Genomic DNA, 19,243 nt, shown 5'->3' on the forward strand with positions numbered 1-19,243 from the left:
ACCTGGCTTAAGAAAAGCATCTGTCTTCCTTCCCTGATGGCTTTAGTTTAAAGCCAGTTTTTGTTCTTTTTCTGTTTGCAGATTTATCACCCATAAGCCTTTGAAAATTTAATCTAAATTTTCTGGACACAAAAGAAATCCTTTCAAAGGAAAGCCCAACAGTTTCTGGTGTCAACAAAATCCAGCATAATAATAATAAAGCTTCTTTAAGGTTTATTGCTGCAGACATTCTTCAAGAAAGGTAATTTAAGCAAGTTAAATCAGTTTTAAACAGATTCTTATAGCTCTGGTGATTTGAAAAGCATACTGCAATGGTGAATTCCAGTTATGTATTTCTGTATGGATGGTTCATCATACTTCTCTGTATAAGGTATATGCAATGCTTTGTATTTTGTTTTTTTAAGAAAGCTCCAAGCCTCACAATCTGCAGCTCTCCGCAGCTCCATGTTGGCCACCTAACCTACATGCACTCCTTTACCAAAAACCCTCTCAATCTTCATATAAACCTAGCAAGACAGGCATATTTTTACATAGTTACTGCTCTGAGAATCAGCAGATAGGGTCCCAAAATCTAGCATGACTAGGTCTAAATGATCATGGAAAAATCAATAAATAGTCTGTGCCTGCATTCCCAACCTGTGAAGCAACTATATTTTATTTTATATTTCTACTTCATATTCGACCTTAGACTGAGTGCTTTGGCATGGACCTGCCTCTTCCTAACAGCACATTGGGTTAATACAATGGGAGCCTGATCAAGTTTCGGCTGCGGAACAGTGCTACATCAGAATTAACAGGAAAATGTGCATTTCACACTAAAAAAAAAAAAAGTTTGTGCGGAAAAAAAACATTTACTGCAGTGGCAGCCACTTGTGCTGACAGGAACCATTGCTAATTTATCACAGTTTAAATGAGCCACTCTCACAGAGTGAAATAATTCATTCTAATCACACACTAATCTCTATAGATTTTCTATGTGGTGTTGAGGTTGATGAGTACTTTTGGCTTTCTAGCTACTTATGCACACTAAAAACAAAAATAAAGTACTTTATAATAGCAAGCGAACAAGCAACAAATCCAATTCATGTTTCTGATCCCCATTTAGCAAGCCTTAACAGCAATGTTAATCAAAACATTTGATAATACCATAAACAGAAAGGTTAAGAATGGTATGGCTTGTATTCTGTTAGACTGTTCAAATCTTTTAAAGAATTTTAACATAAACCTGGCAATTTTTATGTTGATAAAAAAAAGTATTTTGCTTTTCTATTTCAGTATTTTTGTACAGTTTGCAACTGATAAGGTTGTGATACTCAAGACTGTATAAGCATTCTCATAATTAAATGCCAGGGGCCACCAATTAAAAGGAGGAAGCTTCATCTTAATCTCGTATTGACCTATAAGACTTAAGCTATAATCACTGCATACACTGACTTGCTGGAGAAGGCATGAGGATCCTATGACTGAAAGTTTCACTAGTTTAGTAGAAATTGAAATACTTTATCAGATTTTCCTGTTCCAATTGTCTCTCCATCTCAAATAGGATACATAAGTGAAATCTATACATAGAAGAGAGACAAGGGACCTGAAAGATACAGAATGATTTCTCTATTGAGGAACAGTAATCAAGGACTTTTCAGTCAAGTAGTGGGATGACTGAGGGGAATTTCATAGAAGCTAAAATAAGTAAGTCTGAACGACATGGAAAGAGTGAACAGTTTCCTCTATAGGAATAAAAAAACCAAACTAATAGAAGGTAGCTTCAAAACATACAGAAAGAGATGATGCTTTGCAAAGCACATATTTAAATTTATGAATTCCTTGCTACAGGATGTTAAAAATCAGTAATTTCACAGAATGAATTCACAGAAAGATATGAAAGGCACAGACAGTCTCTCAAAGTCTCAGAATTGTAATTTAGAAATATCTGCATAACCTTAACCTTTCTTGGTAATTACAAAGAAGTATACCCTACTTTTTTGTTGTTATTGTTTCAAATGTGCACTGCCCACTGTTGGAGGTACTGCACGGGACTAAGTGAGCTTCAGCTCAGTCCCTACACAGGTGTCCTTAATCAATGACAAAATTTCTTAATCTTCAGGGACCCATAAAGTCCCTGCCTCCACTCCACCTGTGGAATCCGTTTTAACTACAGGCTGCCTGGTCCTTCTGAGCAGGACAGCACAGGCTATTCCCCAGCACCCTCAACCGCTTCCCAGCCGTGCTCCAGGAGCAGGTCGGCTTTGCTCCTGGCTGACTGGAGGGCTCCCCTTTTCCATGGGTGCCTGTTCCTGGAGAGGCTGTGTGCACAGACGGATCTATGAGCCTCTTCCTGCAATATCAGCACTTCTGCCTTCCAGACACACACAGGCACTGCCCATGAAGACACTGCAGCCACAATAATATGGGCTTTCATATGCCAAAAGGACCACAGTATGTTAATAGCACATTCATATTAATATTAAACTAAGAGCAAGCACCATGATGCATGTGCAAATCTATCCACACCACGTTTCTTCAGACTTTTCTTGGATTCAGTACAGATTTGTCTCAGAATGCAAGAACTTTAGTTTTCTCAAGCGCAACATAAATCATCTCATTTTAATTACATTGTTCATCGCAGCTCCACCAGTTCATGACTATGTATTGGCTGTTTCTATAGAAACCAGAAGTGCAAATAAATACAAAAAAGCTGTAGAAATTGGTGGAATTATGTGCCATCTAGAGACAAATTCATTAGGCCTCCTAAATGTGCTACTTAAAATGGCTGCATCTGATCTTTTAAAAAATTGCAATAGAATGTTTCCAGGAAAACAAACGCACTGCACTTTTACTCCAAATTCATTTTAACTATTTTTAGGCTTAGTTCTTAGACTTAGCTCTTATAAATTCAAACAAAAAAAGAAATAAAACACAAAAATGAACAATATATGAAGTATCTCTTTTTAAAAAGGATACATCTATTTATGATTGTTTAACTTCGCAACAAAATTGTAACCATGTTCAATTCAGAATAGAACTGCTCAGAATTGGTACTCTGCCCTTGCTTCTATTAAGAGTAAAAATTCTGTAGTGCATTTCCAGTCTGGAATTTTAGAAGTTCAAAATAACTACTTCCACCATTTTTCTCATTTGTTCTACATCTTATAAGGCTTCAGTTTCAGAAATGCACATGGATACTACTACCCATTACAAATTGTAATGAATATTGAGAGTGGGTGAGAGCAGGAATCCAAAATTTAAAAAATTAAAGCAATTAGCTTTAATCTTGCTTTTGTCAAAACAAATAAATCCTTCATGCTGAGCTAAAAGATCCAAGCTCAAATCTTTGTTCTGCTTCAGTATTTTAAGGAATATTAAAGTTTCAGGTAGAATAAATGGTTGGAATAATGCGATTGAAGTAAGCTAACAATGTAATCTTAGTAAGCGAATGTGTATCGGCCAGAACAGGAAATGATGGTGCAATGCAACTAGCGTGGACATTTTAAGATTTCTCCACAATCCAGCAGAGAAAAGGAACACCTTTAAAATACTCATTTAACATGTCAGTGCTACTGCGTGGATCCTTTTACAGGGCTGTCTGGTTTTACAGTTTCAGCTGGGAGGTTCAAAGGCTCTGCAGGGATCCTGTTCTACACGATGCTGCCCCTTTGGCCAACATTGCCGAGATCAGCTTCCCTTTAACACAGCAGCTCTCTTCAAAAATGCCTGGTCTTTTTAAAACACCTGTATACACATTCTCCAAATCGTACATAAATTTAATAAAACCATTATACAGTTACAGCAATATAGAGTCTCCAGAAAAATCCATTCTCCAGAGAGACAAAAATGGGTTTAACTCAAACAGAATGAAGTACCACAATAATGTGTTCAAATTGTTTTTGAATGCCTGTTCTATTTATTTGTTCAGGCTTTGATTACCTGTCTCTAATACGTAGTTGCCTGTATGCAGGCATTTTACTGAGCAGCTAACAAGCTGCTCCAACCATGCATTTCTCTGAGGTGTATTGCTTAGCTTTACCTTGAAGATTTTAACTGCCTTGTTGTTCTTCCATTCGTTCACCTTGTGCACTATACCCAGGGCTACATTTGAAAACATTTTGCATATTTGTTCAACAGGAAAGGGATAGAAAAAATAAAGGTTTTCAATACTTACGTAGAGCAGATATGATATCTGCTTTTCTGATTTCAGTACTATCCATTTCTCATGGGTTCAGTAGCTAGAAGACACCTTCAAACATTTTCATGTATTTTCAACCATTGCAATGGTTTAAAGTAATCACTCCAAATAGTTGAAATATGTATCTGTATTCAGAAAACAGTTTTCTTACAAATCATTCCCTCTATTCTTGTGATGCTTATCATTTCTCTCTGAATCTCCACCAAAAATTCTCTCAGTAGCACAGGGCTGTTGCTGAGACACAACATCAGCTCTTAAGTGAGAAGTCTTACCACTTCTCATATCATAACTTATCAAGTTATGCATTTGAAATATAATAGTTATTTTGCCTTAATTATTTAAATTTGAGATGTGCAAGCACATTAAAACACCAGAATACATTCTAAAGCACCACCTTCAAAACTGAATGAACACTGAAATTGAGTTTTCAATGTGCAGTGAATAACAAGACTCAAACACTTGATTTAGGATATTCATTATATTACCAAAAGAGGCTGTAAGGCCTGAAAACGCCATCAGGAGTCTGATAATGAGGGCGGAGATGTGGGGAAATCATTACTTCACCCACACAATCATTCCAAGCCAAATGACAAGTTAAATCATACTTTGAGGCAAAAGAGGACCAAAGCTACTGCAAACTGATAACAGCAAGGAAAATCTTGTAATGAGTTAGGATGAAAGCACTTCAAAGATATTAAGGAGTTTTGCATCAAACTGAAACTACATAGAACAAGCCCTTAACCACCTACTTCAGTTAAGAGCAAAAAGTACTCATTACAACAGGATAAATTTTGAAATATTAGGCAGCACATTTGTCCAATGTTGACCATAATCATAAATGTAGAAGATGGAAAAGAATGGTTGTTAGTATCACTTGAACAAAGATAACAGCATAAGCTGAAAACACAGGAGTACTTAAAAAAAAAAAAAAAAAAAAAAAAAAAAAAAAAAAGCACACACACTATTGAAATCCCCCAAACTGGGGAGGAACAGACATTCAATATGGATAATCCATGCTTAAACAAATTATTCTATAGTTGATAGTATGAGTAACTACATTATTTTGCATATGTGGTATTAATTCTGCAAAAGGAAGCCATAATCAGAGTTTATTTTCCCCCCCTTTCACTCAGCTATGATCTTCAACATGTACACACATCTCTTTAAATCAAAGATAGATTTTTGACTGTTTATTAACATTTCACTTCTAATGGCCTACATAAACACAAATGCCTTTTCAGTGCCTGTTTGTCCTCTGGAAATGAATTGGGGACATTGCCAAAGCGTTCACTGGTGGGTCTGCATGCCCACACACCTGCAGCTTCCATGTCATTCCCTGCAACCCTGCAAGAGGTGACTCCATCCCCATTTCTTATTACTGTGCAGTGACAAAGTACTGAAAACCTCACTGCAATTTTGCTAGACATGTAGTTTATATCAAAATACAAGAATTAGATCGTATCAGACCAAGAAAGGCTTGGTTTTATCAGAATTACAGAAGATATGAACAGGTGAGCTATTAAAGTCTACAGTTTATCAGTATTGGTCTGTTCCTGTGCCACCTTATAACAGTATCTTTATAAGCTAAAATACCTTCCCAACTTTACATCATTCCTTATTTCTTCATCTTCTCCTGCAACCTCCCTCTCAGTTCATGTGCCTGCTCCCTGCTACTACCACGGCTCATGCAGACTGTGTCCTACATCCCCTCTGCTTGCCCTCTTCCTGTTCCTGTCATCATTGGTGAGGGATATGAAGGCGTTTCCTGCTCTCCTTTTCAGAACCTGTTGATTTGAGAAGACTTTCCAAGATTATCAGTGTCCCATGTGAATCAATATTCTCCAGTCTTGCTGCAAGGACATGCAGGCATTTCTGCAGGAGGCATCTTCTGTGGTGCAGCAGGCAAAACTGGTGGTCAATATTTGGCAGTTACAGCATGGGATGCTTCGGAAGCATGCCAAATCATAAAAACCAAATACAGAGTAGCATATTAGTCAAAGATTCCAACGTGAATGTGAGTGGACATTGATGTATGAGATTATTTTTAGAACAGAAGTAAATTCCTTCCAAATATAGTTTTAAAAATTCTAGCACGTTAATTTAAAAACATTTAATCCCTAATAACTTCTACTAAAGAATGACATAGTTTCATCAGTAGAGTACTTAGAATATTTGCATAAAAGTTAACAAAACTGGAAAACACAAGCAAACAAATACACAATCAAAAAAAACCCAGAAATTGCTTTTAAAAGTTTTTCTCTATGTAAATGGACCTACTGCTCACACTCAAGCACTTAGCAAGGGCAGTTAACTACCATACATCCTTTCTCCAAAAAGTGTCCTTCATCACCCTCCTTGAATGAAGGTATATCAAATAAAGGGAAGTGGTTTAAAAAAGTTACCTTGCAATTCCTTATATCCCAAGCTTTAACTTCCGGGCTGAACCCTCCACAAATGAAAATATTTGAATCTGTAGGGTAGAACTTCAGGGTGCTGATTCTAAATTCATTTTGGCTGCTAAATATCTGCTTGCCTAAAACAAAATGAGAAGAAGTTGAAAAATTGTGCATAAATTGAAGTACTTTAATACACTTTCAAAACTACTTAGGCAGTGAAAGTTGAATACATTTATATTAGCACATTTTAAGTACCTGGTGCTGCCTGGATTTACTGAGACACTGAATACACTGATTTCCGTCCACATGCAATTCATCCTGCTCACAGGATTCTACCCCATCCTATGAGAGAACAAGTGGATTTGCACACTAAGGAGAAGAGCTCCACATAGATCCTGGTTCAGTTGTCACGACAGGTTAAGTCTACAAATCCAATGGATAAACGTTGCTCTACAAAGAGGCCATAGTCTTGCTTTCCGTAGAATAAAAGTAACAGCTAGAGAAAATCACTACTCTCTGCACAGAAATCCCACATCTCAAATTGCACTCCACTCGAGTTGTTTACTTATAATTCTGTGAAGTCAGAGAGGAAACTTCATTTTCAAAGTGGGAAATAATTTGCATAACATCATACCCAAGCACTGCCTGTTCCCATGGCTACACTGTTCTCAGTATCTAATTGTGTACACTAATCTTTGCAGGATCCTGTGGTTAGGATCACTGGCTTGCAGGCACTTTCAAAGGCAATGGAATTCAGCTACATTAATTTATAGGATTTTCCCCACTGTTTTTACCCTAACAAATTCATATTATTAACATAGAGTCACTGAAATATCATTTTAGATTAGTAGCATGGGCTGAGATTAAAACATTGTTTTGAGTTTGACATTTTGAATTACATTTTATATTTTTGTCATCTATAAAGGTCTACATCAAACAAAATGACTGCATAGGCCACAGTGAAGAAAGGGCTTAAGAAGTCAAACGCTGAAAATCCTATGACAAGAGCTTCTTAAAATATTCATCAATCTAGATTACCAGCAAAAGCAAGTTGCCTTAAGATAAGTTTTCTTAAGCATCCAGAAAAAAAGTTAGTGATGGGTGGGAACTGCTATTCTACAAGAACATAGCCTTTTATACTTTTTTTTTTTTTTTTTAATGCATTCATCCCAGTGATCAATGCAAGATCTAAAGGGCCTCTGTCAATACTGAAGGAAAGACTTAATCCAGCCCATGAACTTCTTCCCCCTAAAAGAGAAATGAAAAGTAACAAGGGCAACAAAGGCTTCGGTGGTCTCTTTCTTCCTGGAAGCTTTCAGTACGCTGATGACAGTAACAAATAATAAAATAAAATAGAGAAGGAAGAAAATAAAAGAATCATGGGAAGCAGAAGCAAGAAATTGCTCCCATTAATGCCACTGGCAGGCATCATTTGCAGGCTTTAAAAAAAAGTCATATTCATCTTGCTCTGCAGGCTCACCAATCAGTTTAATAACATTTTGCTTCGAAGGAACTTAGTTCCTACTAGCACCTAGCATAATAAAAACTCCAGGAGTATAATGAAGTGCTTTTACTGCACCATACCCAGGAATTGGAAAAGCCTCAGCCTACCTGTGCGAATCCCATTAAGCTTCATAAAGGACATGCAACAACAGACCAAGCCTCCATAAACCTCCATAAAGTTTACTGACCAAGTGAACTAGTGAAACTCATCTTCTAACCTTTTGACATACAGTAATTGCTTAGCTGACTTTCCCGAGACCTCTTTCTACCTGCACAGCAAGACATTGGTTTTCCCCCAGTGCACTCATTTTCCTCCCACAGTGCCCCCAACAGATACTCTAGACCATGTTCCTTAGCCTAAGGCATGAGAAAGTCACATAAGACACAACCAAAAAAGATACGCATTAAATTCAAGATGCAAGTCCTCTGCCAACTACAAAATCTGTTCCCACTCCACAGAAAGAAATAAGATTGCTTTAACACCATCTGTTATTATCCCATCTTCCCATCTCATCCTCTACTCCCAAATAATTTTATCATTTACTCAGGATTAGAAACTAAATTTCTAATTCCCTATGTCATCTCCCCTGAATCTTAGAGATAAAGATAGGCATTGCTTTTACCCTTTTCTTGTCTAACATAATCTGTTATTTATCCAAAAGTTTTCTGTGACAATCATTAATAGCACTGAGATCATTTCAGGCCATTCTCTAATATTTATGAAGCAAGCCTGGGCAGACAAATGGAGCACCTTTATAGTCTAACTTGCTTCCTTTTCCTGGTACCTCACCGTATGGTGTGGACATTAACCACATGAGATATTTGACTGGTCTGAGGAGCAATCATGATGCTTTAATTTTAAAAATTTAGACTCTTCAATTAATACCTTAGAAGTAGTCCCTATTTTCTTATTATTCCCCCTCTACCCAAAGTGACACTCAGTCTAACCTCTGTTTTTGGAAGATGAGCAAACAGTATTCTGAAGACTTTGGCTTTGTTAGATATATGCATAAATTTCATTTCCCCGCTATGCCAAAGAAAATAGAGACCAGAATGTAGAAAGAAAATATGGGAACAAACACTCAAAAAGGGAGAATCACAAGAGTACACCAATAAAACACTCCTGTATAGAGCAAAAATTACACAATATAGAGAATCTAAGCCAGACTGCTTGCCACAGAAACATGCCTGAATCAAATGCCCTGCCACCATCAAAAGCAGAATGGCATTCCCTAACATACACATTTCTTAAGCACTTCCATTTTGGATATTAGAACTGCTGGGCTACACAGCCAAGATGCATTCTTTATAAAGAATTTCCCTGGAAATCTTTTCTTCAGATGACTATTTTTACTGGGTTATTGAGGTTCTGAAAGGATCAGATCATTTTGAAAGATGATATGCAACAGTATAGTTTGTATAATCCAATATTATGAAATAGGGTATTCAATAGTGGAAGGGATGTCTTTTTTAAGCTGAGGAATCCCCCATCTATAACAGTATACAACAGATTTTATTGAATAAAATTGTACATTTATTGTATATATTTTATTGTATTTTAGTTCCTAACAGCAGCACAGCAAAGATTCAGGCACCTCACAATCTATAGAAAATTATGTTTTCTGGAAATCTGTTTAGTTCATTCAGGAAAAATCCATTCCACAGAATTTTGCTGTGTGAGAGGTTGAGGGGGGGGGGGGGGGGGTTTGGATTTGGGTGAGGGGGTGTGGGGGGTGGTCGACAGCTGAGTCATGGTTTTGAATCTTTAATTTCAACAACTTTGCTAACAGTATCGACTACATCTTTACAGTGTGCTTTATACTCCTTAAGTGCTTTAATTCTTCATTCAGTAAAGGCTCACCAGTAACATACACAGTGTGAAAAAAATATTTAAAGAGACCTTGAACACATGTTTCTGTTCATTTTATAGTGCAGCCTACTGTGAAACTGCTCAACTATGAAATCAGATATTTTAAAGACTATTTAACATTGTGATTTTTTCACAGAACATCGGCACAATTATTGAGCACAGGATGCTTTTGCAACTGTGTTTAGTGATCCTCAGGTTCACACTCCTACTTGAGCAATCCAAAAACACCCACTTTCTTACACTGAGCTGTAAAGAAAGGTGAGGTCTAAGACCTATAGCTGCATCAGAGTAAACTTCTGATAAATACTGTGAACAGTTTCTAACTACTTCTACACTCATCATGCAAGGTAGACCAAATTTCTCTACTTCATTTGCACAAAAAGACAGGAGATTACATTAAAAACAAATCTCATTACAGTCACAGTCTATGATGTCTGCCGCTCTCTCATGCGCAACAGTGAGAATAAATTTAGATAGATCAGACATGATTTGGTCTTAACAAATTGATGCTAGCTGTTACTCATCTCTTTTTTTAATCTTAATATGCTTACAAATTGTCTGATTTTTTTTCCAAGAACCAAAGCTGTACCGACTGCATGTATTTCCTAATTTTGTTTTCTGCTCTATATTCACAAGTCCCTGTCTGGCAGAGGCACTTATAATACGAAAATTACGAAAATACGAAAACAAACTTTTTCCTCTCTTCTTATTACAAGGACTTTATGTTCAAAAATACACTTAAAAAAAATGCTGTTACCTCCCACCTAATAGAATGTATCTTTTAAACTATATTCAGAATGTTACTTAAAACTGCAGGAAGATTTTGTCACCAGTGACACCTAAATAAACCTTTATTACTAGTAACCCAGCCACCTCACTCCAAAAACACCTGTGTGTGCAGAAAAACTCCATTAACATATTCTCAAATATTTTAAAATAGAACAAGTAAAAACCCCCAAAGATTTAAATGGCCATGTTATATATCATCTGAACTCTCCTCCAAATCAAACAGCTTAATTTCACTAGCCTGGCCACGGTATTAAATTTTACACTGTAAGAAAGAGGAATTTACAGTAAAAGTCAAGCTTAGTCCATGAACTAAGTTGAACACAACCGCAACATTCGGTAGATTAGGAAGTGTGCCAGTTTTTGGAACAGTCCCTCTGTCATAGCATTATATATTATAGATAATTTCTAAATTTCTTTAAATACTATCCCAGCCAGTGTTCTGCATATGCTATTGTACTGATTCAGTTGTGACTAATGGAGCATCCACTGATGTATAAAACACTCCCAAAATAAAATAGTTACAAATAGTTTTTTTTAAACATGTACTAACCTTTCAAAATTCAGTAGAACGTCTCCATTACCTCTGGAAGTAACAGAGGATTATATGTCATAAATTGTATTTAGGATTAGGAAGTAACAGAGGATTATATGTTATAAATTGTTTTAAAAGCACATTTTCTTTGAATAAAATGGGCCAAGCCGCCACATAACAGAGCATGCACCGGCTCTTACATTTCTGTAGCTTGTAGTATCTTCCACCTCCTAACCATCCAGAATTTTCATTAAATGAGCAGGACAAAGGAAAGAGATTTGATTGTACAAAGCCACAGGCAAGGTTTTCATGGATGCCTTCTACCTTTGCAGTAGGATTTTGCTGCCAGCAAATTCAGCTAAGATTAGAGTGAAGATTACTGAATAATGTTTGCTTCTGATAGCATTCAGATCAAGAAGAGTTAAAAAGAATCATTTAAAACAAGGCAATATCCTAGGAAGGAGGATAGCCGCACTTAACTCCATGGAGAATTTGTTGTTGGTTACAACAAAGCTTCCGCTTTCCTTTGAAGAATCTCATAACTAGCTGTCCTCAGATGCAGAACAATTAGCTAGATTATAATTTTGTTTCAATAAGGCAGCACCTACATTCCTACCAGGAAAACAACTCTAAACAACAAAATAAGAACTGAATGATGCTGCAGGGACTAAAAGGCTGCATTTGAAACCATGTGAAACTTTTGAAAGTAATTCTCTTCCTACATTTGTTTTGGGGGAGGAAATACATGTTACATCTGTGCTGTGGCAATTATTTTAAGAACTAGACCAAAAACAAGGATGAGACAGATTAGAGCTCAGTAAGCAAGACTAGAAAAAAAAATTGAACTAGAAGTGTCAGAAATGAGTTTAGGGCCAAGCTACTCACTGAAGACAGTACTGTTTATAAAATCTGATCGGTGTGCACTTCCTGCATTTAAACACACTGGTAGTTAGCTCGGTCTAGCAAAGAAAAGTAATTAAGGCCAAAGTCCAAAAAAAGTCTCCTTTGTGAAGAAACAGCTCTGACATCTATTTGAAGGTTTAATCAAAGAAGAAATCATCTCAGCACTGATGAAGAGGGAGAAGGAATGAATGATTCTGTGAACTAAAGTAAATCCAAATCTTATAGCTGCCTTGGTGTTTTTCAAATGGAAATGAGGCTTTTTGTATCAGCTTGATTTGGATTCCCGAGGCAAACTGCTTGTCCTGTTTCTCTGAAAGAACTGAATGAATTGTGTGAAAAAACAGCAACTTTACAACAGGGAAAAAAGTAGCAGAACTGAGCTGAGTGTGTATGGAATTAGAATGAAATCTCTATCATTCATATCACATTTTTCCAAATCAGGTTTCTAACACTCAAAGTCTGGTTCAAACATCTACATTAAAACACTATTCACAGGAGCTCCAAGAAAACCTCTGCCCTTGAAACAAGGCAACAGTATCTAGTACTCAAGAATTGTTAAGCATTCGTTTTGCCCTTACACATACAGCTTATTTAAGTAGTTAGGAATACTGGATAACTCACAAGTCAGACTTGTTAAATTTTCTATAGATACTGTTATCACTGTTTGAAACACTAGACTAGCAAACAAAACACTAAAAATCATCTAATTCAAAGGACTTCCATTTTTAAATGGTTAACTCCAAAACAATTCAAAATTAAAATACATGAATGGATATACATACACCAATATTCTATTCAAACATCAGCACAAAAAATAAACCTGTTATAAACCCCACTAACGATAATAACCATTCTGTTTATAATTTTGAATATAAAAATGCTCGTGCTCACAAATTCAATTCATTTGGATTAGCAAAATCTTTTTACATAAAAATATAAATGAGAAGATTGCTGCAGTGAGACTGAAAATGAGAAAAAGTCTATAAAATTGTCTTGCCATAGTACCCTTACATGGTACTACTATGCCAGATAAGGTTGTTATAAAGCTGGACTATTCCAAAAACATCAACATTCCACAACTGCTACATGTGTTTTACATTCTCTAATTATAACAGCTCCCTTGCAGCCATCTTTGATTTTAAAGTCTTACTGCATGACAAACATTGAAGAAAAAATCAATTCCTAGAACATGAAAAAGAACATTGCTTTTGCTACAACCACTTTTCACTGATTTTCTTGGATGCTTTCCCAGCACTTTGATGGGGCTCCCCAGATACTTGCATATTACAATTCCTTATTTTTACAGGGTAGGAATCCCTCCTAAACAAAAATAATTGTAGTTTTCATATTTTTTTTTTCATAGATTTTTACATACAAAACTACAAATTTGTGGTATTTAAAAGCTTAAAAATAAATTAAGTACAAAATTAGGATTGCATCTCTTCAGTTGAGATTTTTAGGTCTTATCCCGCATTTATTCACACACAGATGTGACCTATCACAACCGCAATGAATGACACCATATCCATGACTATAACTCATATAAGAGATAGAAAAAGTATAATTGACAATCACTTTGGTTTGTTACAAAAACACAAGAAAATGCAGCCCCTAGAAAATCACTTAAGGGCGCAACAATCAAATTCAAAATCAAATTGAAGACTACACTAAAACAACAAAGATCGAGCTTCAAGATTTCATATGAAAATTTACGTTTCCATACTCCTAATTAATCTCCTCTTCAGCAAAAGACTTATATGTACAAACTTAAAATCTAACAAAAGGATAAAATACAGGTTTACATTTAAATTATGCTTATGTACAAGTGTTACTGAAATTAACCTTAAGAGGCTCTTTGAACACATTAATGAATGTTCATGACAGAGTTGGAGAAATAAAAATTATGCAAAATTTTTTTCCAGAACGATCATTTGTGCAGTATCAAACAATTACATGAGATAATGAAAGAAAAGCTACCCTGTACTTCTTCAATACTCCTTCAATACCTTAAATTGCCATGTTATTTTCTAATAATGACATATTTTAAGAATTATGTCTTTTATCTGGGGATAATTTACCTTCAATTTTGGAAGAAAAGGTAAAGGTAACAAGCTCCAAAGTTGGCTCTACACAAAAACCATACAAAGAGGGCTAAAACATATGCTTGCGTGCTCTTTACCTGTTTCAACATCTGTCAAATGAAGCATGGAATCAAAGCCCCCACTAAGAATTCTTCTTCCACAAGACGACCACTGGGCAGCTCGAACAGCACAGTAATGACAGGAATATGTTTTTAAACAGCAGCCTGCATCCACAGCATCCCACACCTTAAAAAGAAGGATAAAAAGTATTTTAATCACAAAAGAATCACATTTGTTTCCAATGTAGTGAAAAATAATTACGACAGTCATTTCACCTAGAGCACGTGGCACAACTAGGCAGTAATGAATAGTAACATATCTTCATAAGACTTGCATTGTTTCTTGAAATGCCAGAAGTGTTCTCAATAGCAACTCATGCTACATTTCCTCTTTTATATTTTCATCCTATGTCTTTATATTGATATATCTGAGTACACTTTCTCACTAACACTTTTTTCTTATAAAGTTTTTGCCTCTATTACATTTTGCTTTCTAAAGAATAGAAAGAAGCCCAGATGATTGGAACTTTAAGATCTGCCCCTTTATATGCTATTATCAGGCTTTGAATTAAGTCCACAGTAACATTTTAAAACTCCTTAACTTCACTGAGGAGGCAGGTAAGAGCATCATCATGCAGGGCTTGATAAGCACCAACTTAAGTTCTTGACATTTTTTTTTTTTTATATATCTTCTGTTGGATGGAGCTAGACTGACACTAAGCATTTAAAATCCCATTCTACTAATTATTTAAAATGCTTAAGATAAGTAGGTAAGAATATAAGAACTAGTGTTTTCAGAATACAAAGAGTCCAAATAGTCCATTAAAGACAGAAGGCAATTGTTTTCAAAATTGAATTTTAGAAAATAGAACAACTAATTTTAATTGCAATTTCATTTACCAAATGTGGTTCATAAGAATCAAAAGCACATTCTGTCACAGTGCTCCTTTTGCCATAGCTTTAAGACAAAATTAGAAATTTTAGTAGCAAATGACCCACATAAAGACTCACTACACTCACTTCTGTGGTGTAACAAGCTATCAACATTATGTCCCCTATCAAGATTCTGTTTCAAGGAAAGCTGGATTATAAAATAGCTTATGATTGTATAATACACTATTACATCTCTTAACTAAATTTGCCTAATAAAATCTATACTAAACGCTACAATCATACTGGGTATACCCCACTTTCTTATTACTAATATTAGCAGGAGAAGTTAGTCAACAGTTTAATGGTGTTTCATGACACTTCTACTGCATTTCTAGCCATAAACTAAAAACTTAGGCAGTTAGTTCATTGCTTTAAAGTCATCATTACATATCCAAAACTCTTTGTAATTAGTCACTACCATTTTAATCCTACAAAGGCATATGCTTTTTAAACCAAAGCTTGGAAATCTCTTCCAAATTTTCTCTATTCTAATCAACAACTAAATTCCAGGACTATTATTGTATAATGTTGCAGTAGGCTCTACAATTTACAGAAACCAAAAAAAAATATCTTTTTCTTTTTAAATGAGACTTCACTTATACCTATGCAACAGCAGTGAAGTCAGTGTTAATACACAGCTGACTGCATGCCTGTGCATTTTATGTATTTTAATATATTAAAAACAAGAATAATTCGATCAGTTACAAAACGCAAGCATTTGCTTTCTTGTCGCAACAACACAATCCCTAATGCAAGGGAACTTGGAGAGGAAAAACAGCCAGGCCTTCTAGTAATGTGTTTTATCCTCAATCAGATTTTCTTCTTGGTGGACAGAAAGGACTTGCTGACAACATCATTAGCAGAGTAGCCTGCACTCAGAAGACAACATTCATTATACAAAATTATTTCAAAGTTTGTAAAGCAGATTGCAGTTCTGCAGTGATAAGCAACCAATTATTGTTAATTACTTGAATAGCTAGTTAACACTGTAACCATGATGGCCGTACCCTGAGTATGCCATCCTAAGCACAAGAAAAGAAATCAGGAAAATTTAATAGTAAAGTGCCTTTGAAAATAAGTTTCTCCGCTTTAATGAGTTTTAATGATCATTTCAAGCTCCACAATATTAAAAAAGGGGGGGGTGTTAATTGTATCTTAGAGGGCTTTTAATATGAGAAAGCTAATGAATGAGCAAAGATGAAAGGAAAAACAGGTGGTTCATGCTTTAGATTTTTTCCCCTGTCATGTTTTAGTGATTAAATACGAAAATCCAATTTTAATATGAAGGATAAAGAGAAGCAAGTTCAACAGTGCTGCTTAGTTCCACCTAGATTAAAAAAAAAAAAAAAAACAGAAGTGAGAAACAGTGCATGCCTAATACTGTATGTTTTCCCCCATTTTGTGAGGAGGAACAAATTATTTACTCATAACAACAATGCAACCAACTAAGCTTAAGGGAATATTTATTAAATACCACACTTATCTCTACTGCTACACTTTCCACAGGCTCTTTTCACTCAGGTAATGCCTGTGCTGGAACGCCTTTGAGAATCAGGGCAGAATTGCTGGCAAAATAATCTCAACTCAGAGAATCTCATTAATTAAATGTTTAAGTTAATTAGCAATAAATTAAATACCAATTCAGGTGTTGGAGAAAAAAAGAGGAGGAAAAAGAAGAGAAGAGAATCCCAAAAATTAAACACCTAGGGAAACCTTTCCCCAGGCTCAGCTTCAAACACCTTTTCTCCCACTTCCTAGCCTCAGTTTCCCTCACTTTTTTCCGCTCACCATGCTCATGGGCTCCTAAATCACATCCGTGAGGTGACAGGCTGTGCAGGAGGTTGGGTCCACTGCCTTGGAGATTTTTTCTGCTGCTCCTGGGTTCCTGCTCTCATCCCCCAGTGGCTCTTCCTTCTTACTGCTCCTCTACTCTGGCTCTGGTCCCTACCCCTGATCACAGGGATCCTGACCTTCTTTCAGGACTGCAACTCCATCCAGTGTCTCCAGCATGTCCCCTTCCACATGCCTCCTCCTTGTCCTCCAAATACATCTCTCCAGGTATCTCCTCACACATTTCCTTTTGCACATCCTCCCATCTCCTCTTCATACCCCTCCCTCAACATCTCTCATGCCACCTACTCCTACTACCAGCCACTCTCTTAAATATGTTTGAGCTAAGGTGCCAGGTGCTCCTCCGACCAGCAGCATTTTGGGCCTGAAGCAGCTGTGATGAGCACAGGACTGCTCATGACTTCCTCCCAGCCAGGGCATCTCCACCACTCCAGTTACCAACCCAAGCACTTTATGCCCAGGACAGGAGTCAGCTCAGGTGTTTGATATTTACAGTTAGCTCCTCTGCAGTCACTTGCAGACATATAGGCATGCCTCTAAAAGGTCAGGTAAAGTTAAGCCATCAAATACCAAGAAGCAAAACTGGGCTCAGAGAACCAAAAACAAGACAGTTAAAGAGCAAACTACACACTTTTCCCTAGGAGGAACTACGAAGGTGCCACGGTAATGGAAAGCGACTTTCTCAAGCTACAAACACCAATCTGTGCCTCCAAATGAACAACCTATTGCACTTCGTTACCCAGGAAAGATGATTCACATCCTAAAGGTCACCTCAAAGCGGCAAACAAGTCCGCCTTCTCAGAGCAGCTCACAAGTCTTTTTGCCTTGCTTTTTTCATATACCGGCTCAAAATAAGTTTAAAAAATAAACCTAGAATGAAGTTTTGAAAGACTGCATGGAAGTCGCTTGCAGAGTTCATTAAATACTCCACTTCCCAAAAGGGCATCCAACGTGATGCCTGAGCTTAGAAGCACGTTCTCTAAACTGTTGAGGCAAGAAATAGCAGACACTAATCAACTAGAAGAGGCAACTCCAGCAAGGTATATGGAAGCAGGTTATAATTTAACCTACTGTTTCAGAATAAAATTTTTACAGGCTTATTGCAAGATAATGGTAAGGTTCCACAGGAATTAAAGCCATTAAAAACTCTCCTTTATAGTTCAATCAAGTGTTGTGATCATTCCTTCTCTACCAAACAAGAACCTGAATCAAAGAAGAAAAAAAAAAAAAAAAACCAAATGAACACACACATGCCAGTACACACAATTCTCTCAAAGATGAAGGGAGAACAAGCAAACTTTTGTATGTTATTAATAACATTATGCTCTGCTGAAAGGTTCTGTGATACTATGATGATTAGAGTAGCACAAGATCTTATTAATTACAGAATTGACGGGAGATGTGGAAGCAGAGGAATAAGCAGAATTTGCAAATAACGCAAAGTGAGATAGATCTTCAGAATGCATTTTTGCCAAAAGATGATCAAACCCATTCTTTCTGAATGCCACCTAAATATGATTCCAGGAGAAGATTTTGTTTCCAAGAAGAGCTTGAGGCTGGAACCAAGGACTGTAACACTACAATTTAAAATGCATTAACCTCAAAACAAGATTTTTTTTTAGTGACATTAAACATCTAAGAATTATTTAGAAAGTTGTATTTTAAATACTAAGGGCTGCTGAGCTTTAAGTAATATAAACCTTTAAAACAGACTCTATCTCCTACATATTAGTATTTCATATTAAATATGAAAAAGTTACTTCTGTAGAAGAAACAGTTCATTAAATAATATGGTCTGACATATACACCTTCCTTAGTAGGCATATCAAGTATTATATATTCCATTTATCTTCTATTGACTGCTTTCATTTCCCTTTATATCATAGGAAGGACTGTGTATTCCAGAGTTATCTGCTAGGAATGATAGAAGGGGCCAAAATGGCAGGCACAAATAGCCAAGTGACTAAGTTATAATAGAGATTTCTCATATAAAGTCCTCTTTTCTACCTTTTCCTTGGTATGTTCTAATTCCATGGCTCTTTCACATTCTTAACAATATTCGGAAATAGAGGTCTTTGAGAAGTTTCTTATTTTCCCATATAGTTTATGAACATAGTTGAAATGTTGCAACCTGTATTTTAGGTAA

General features: G+C 36.2%; 1 protein-coding gene across 1 annotated transcript in view; it reads right to left on the reverse strand.

Annotated features, from left to right (window-relative positions):
• WDR25 (WD repeat domain 25) overlaps positions 1 to 19,243 on the reverse strand; it is a 51,669-nt gene that overhangs the window by 5,142 nt on the left and 27,284 nt on the right. Inside the window, exons 2-3 of the mRNA XM_010218881.2 lie at positions 14,353 to 14,500; positions 6,583 to 6,713 (exon numbers count right to left, since the gene is read on the reverse strand). Coding sequence (XP_010217183.2) covers positions 6,583 to 6,713; positions 14,353 to 14,500 — 279 coding nt within the window. The remainder of the gene's footprint in view (positions 1 to 6,582; positions 6,714 to 14,352; positions 14,501 to 19,243) is intronic.

Source organism: Tinamus guttatus, unplaced genomic scaffold, assembly GCF_059628265.1.
Source record: "Tinamus guttatus ecotype Peru unplaced genomic scaffold, ASM5962826v1 Tinamus_guttatus_pri_ptg000048l, whole genome shotgun sequence".
Lineage (NCBI taxonomy): Eukaryota > Metazoa > Chordata > Aves > Tinamiformes > Tinamidae > Tinamus > Tinamus guttatus.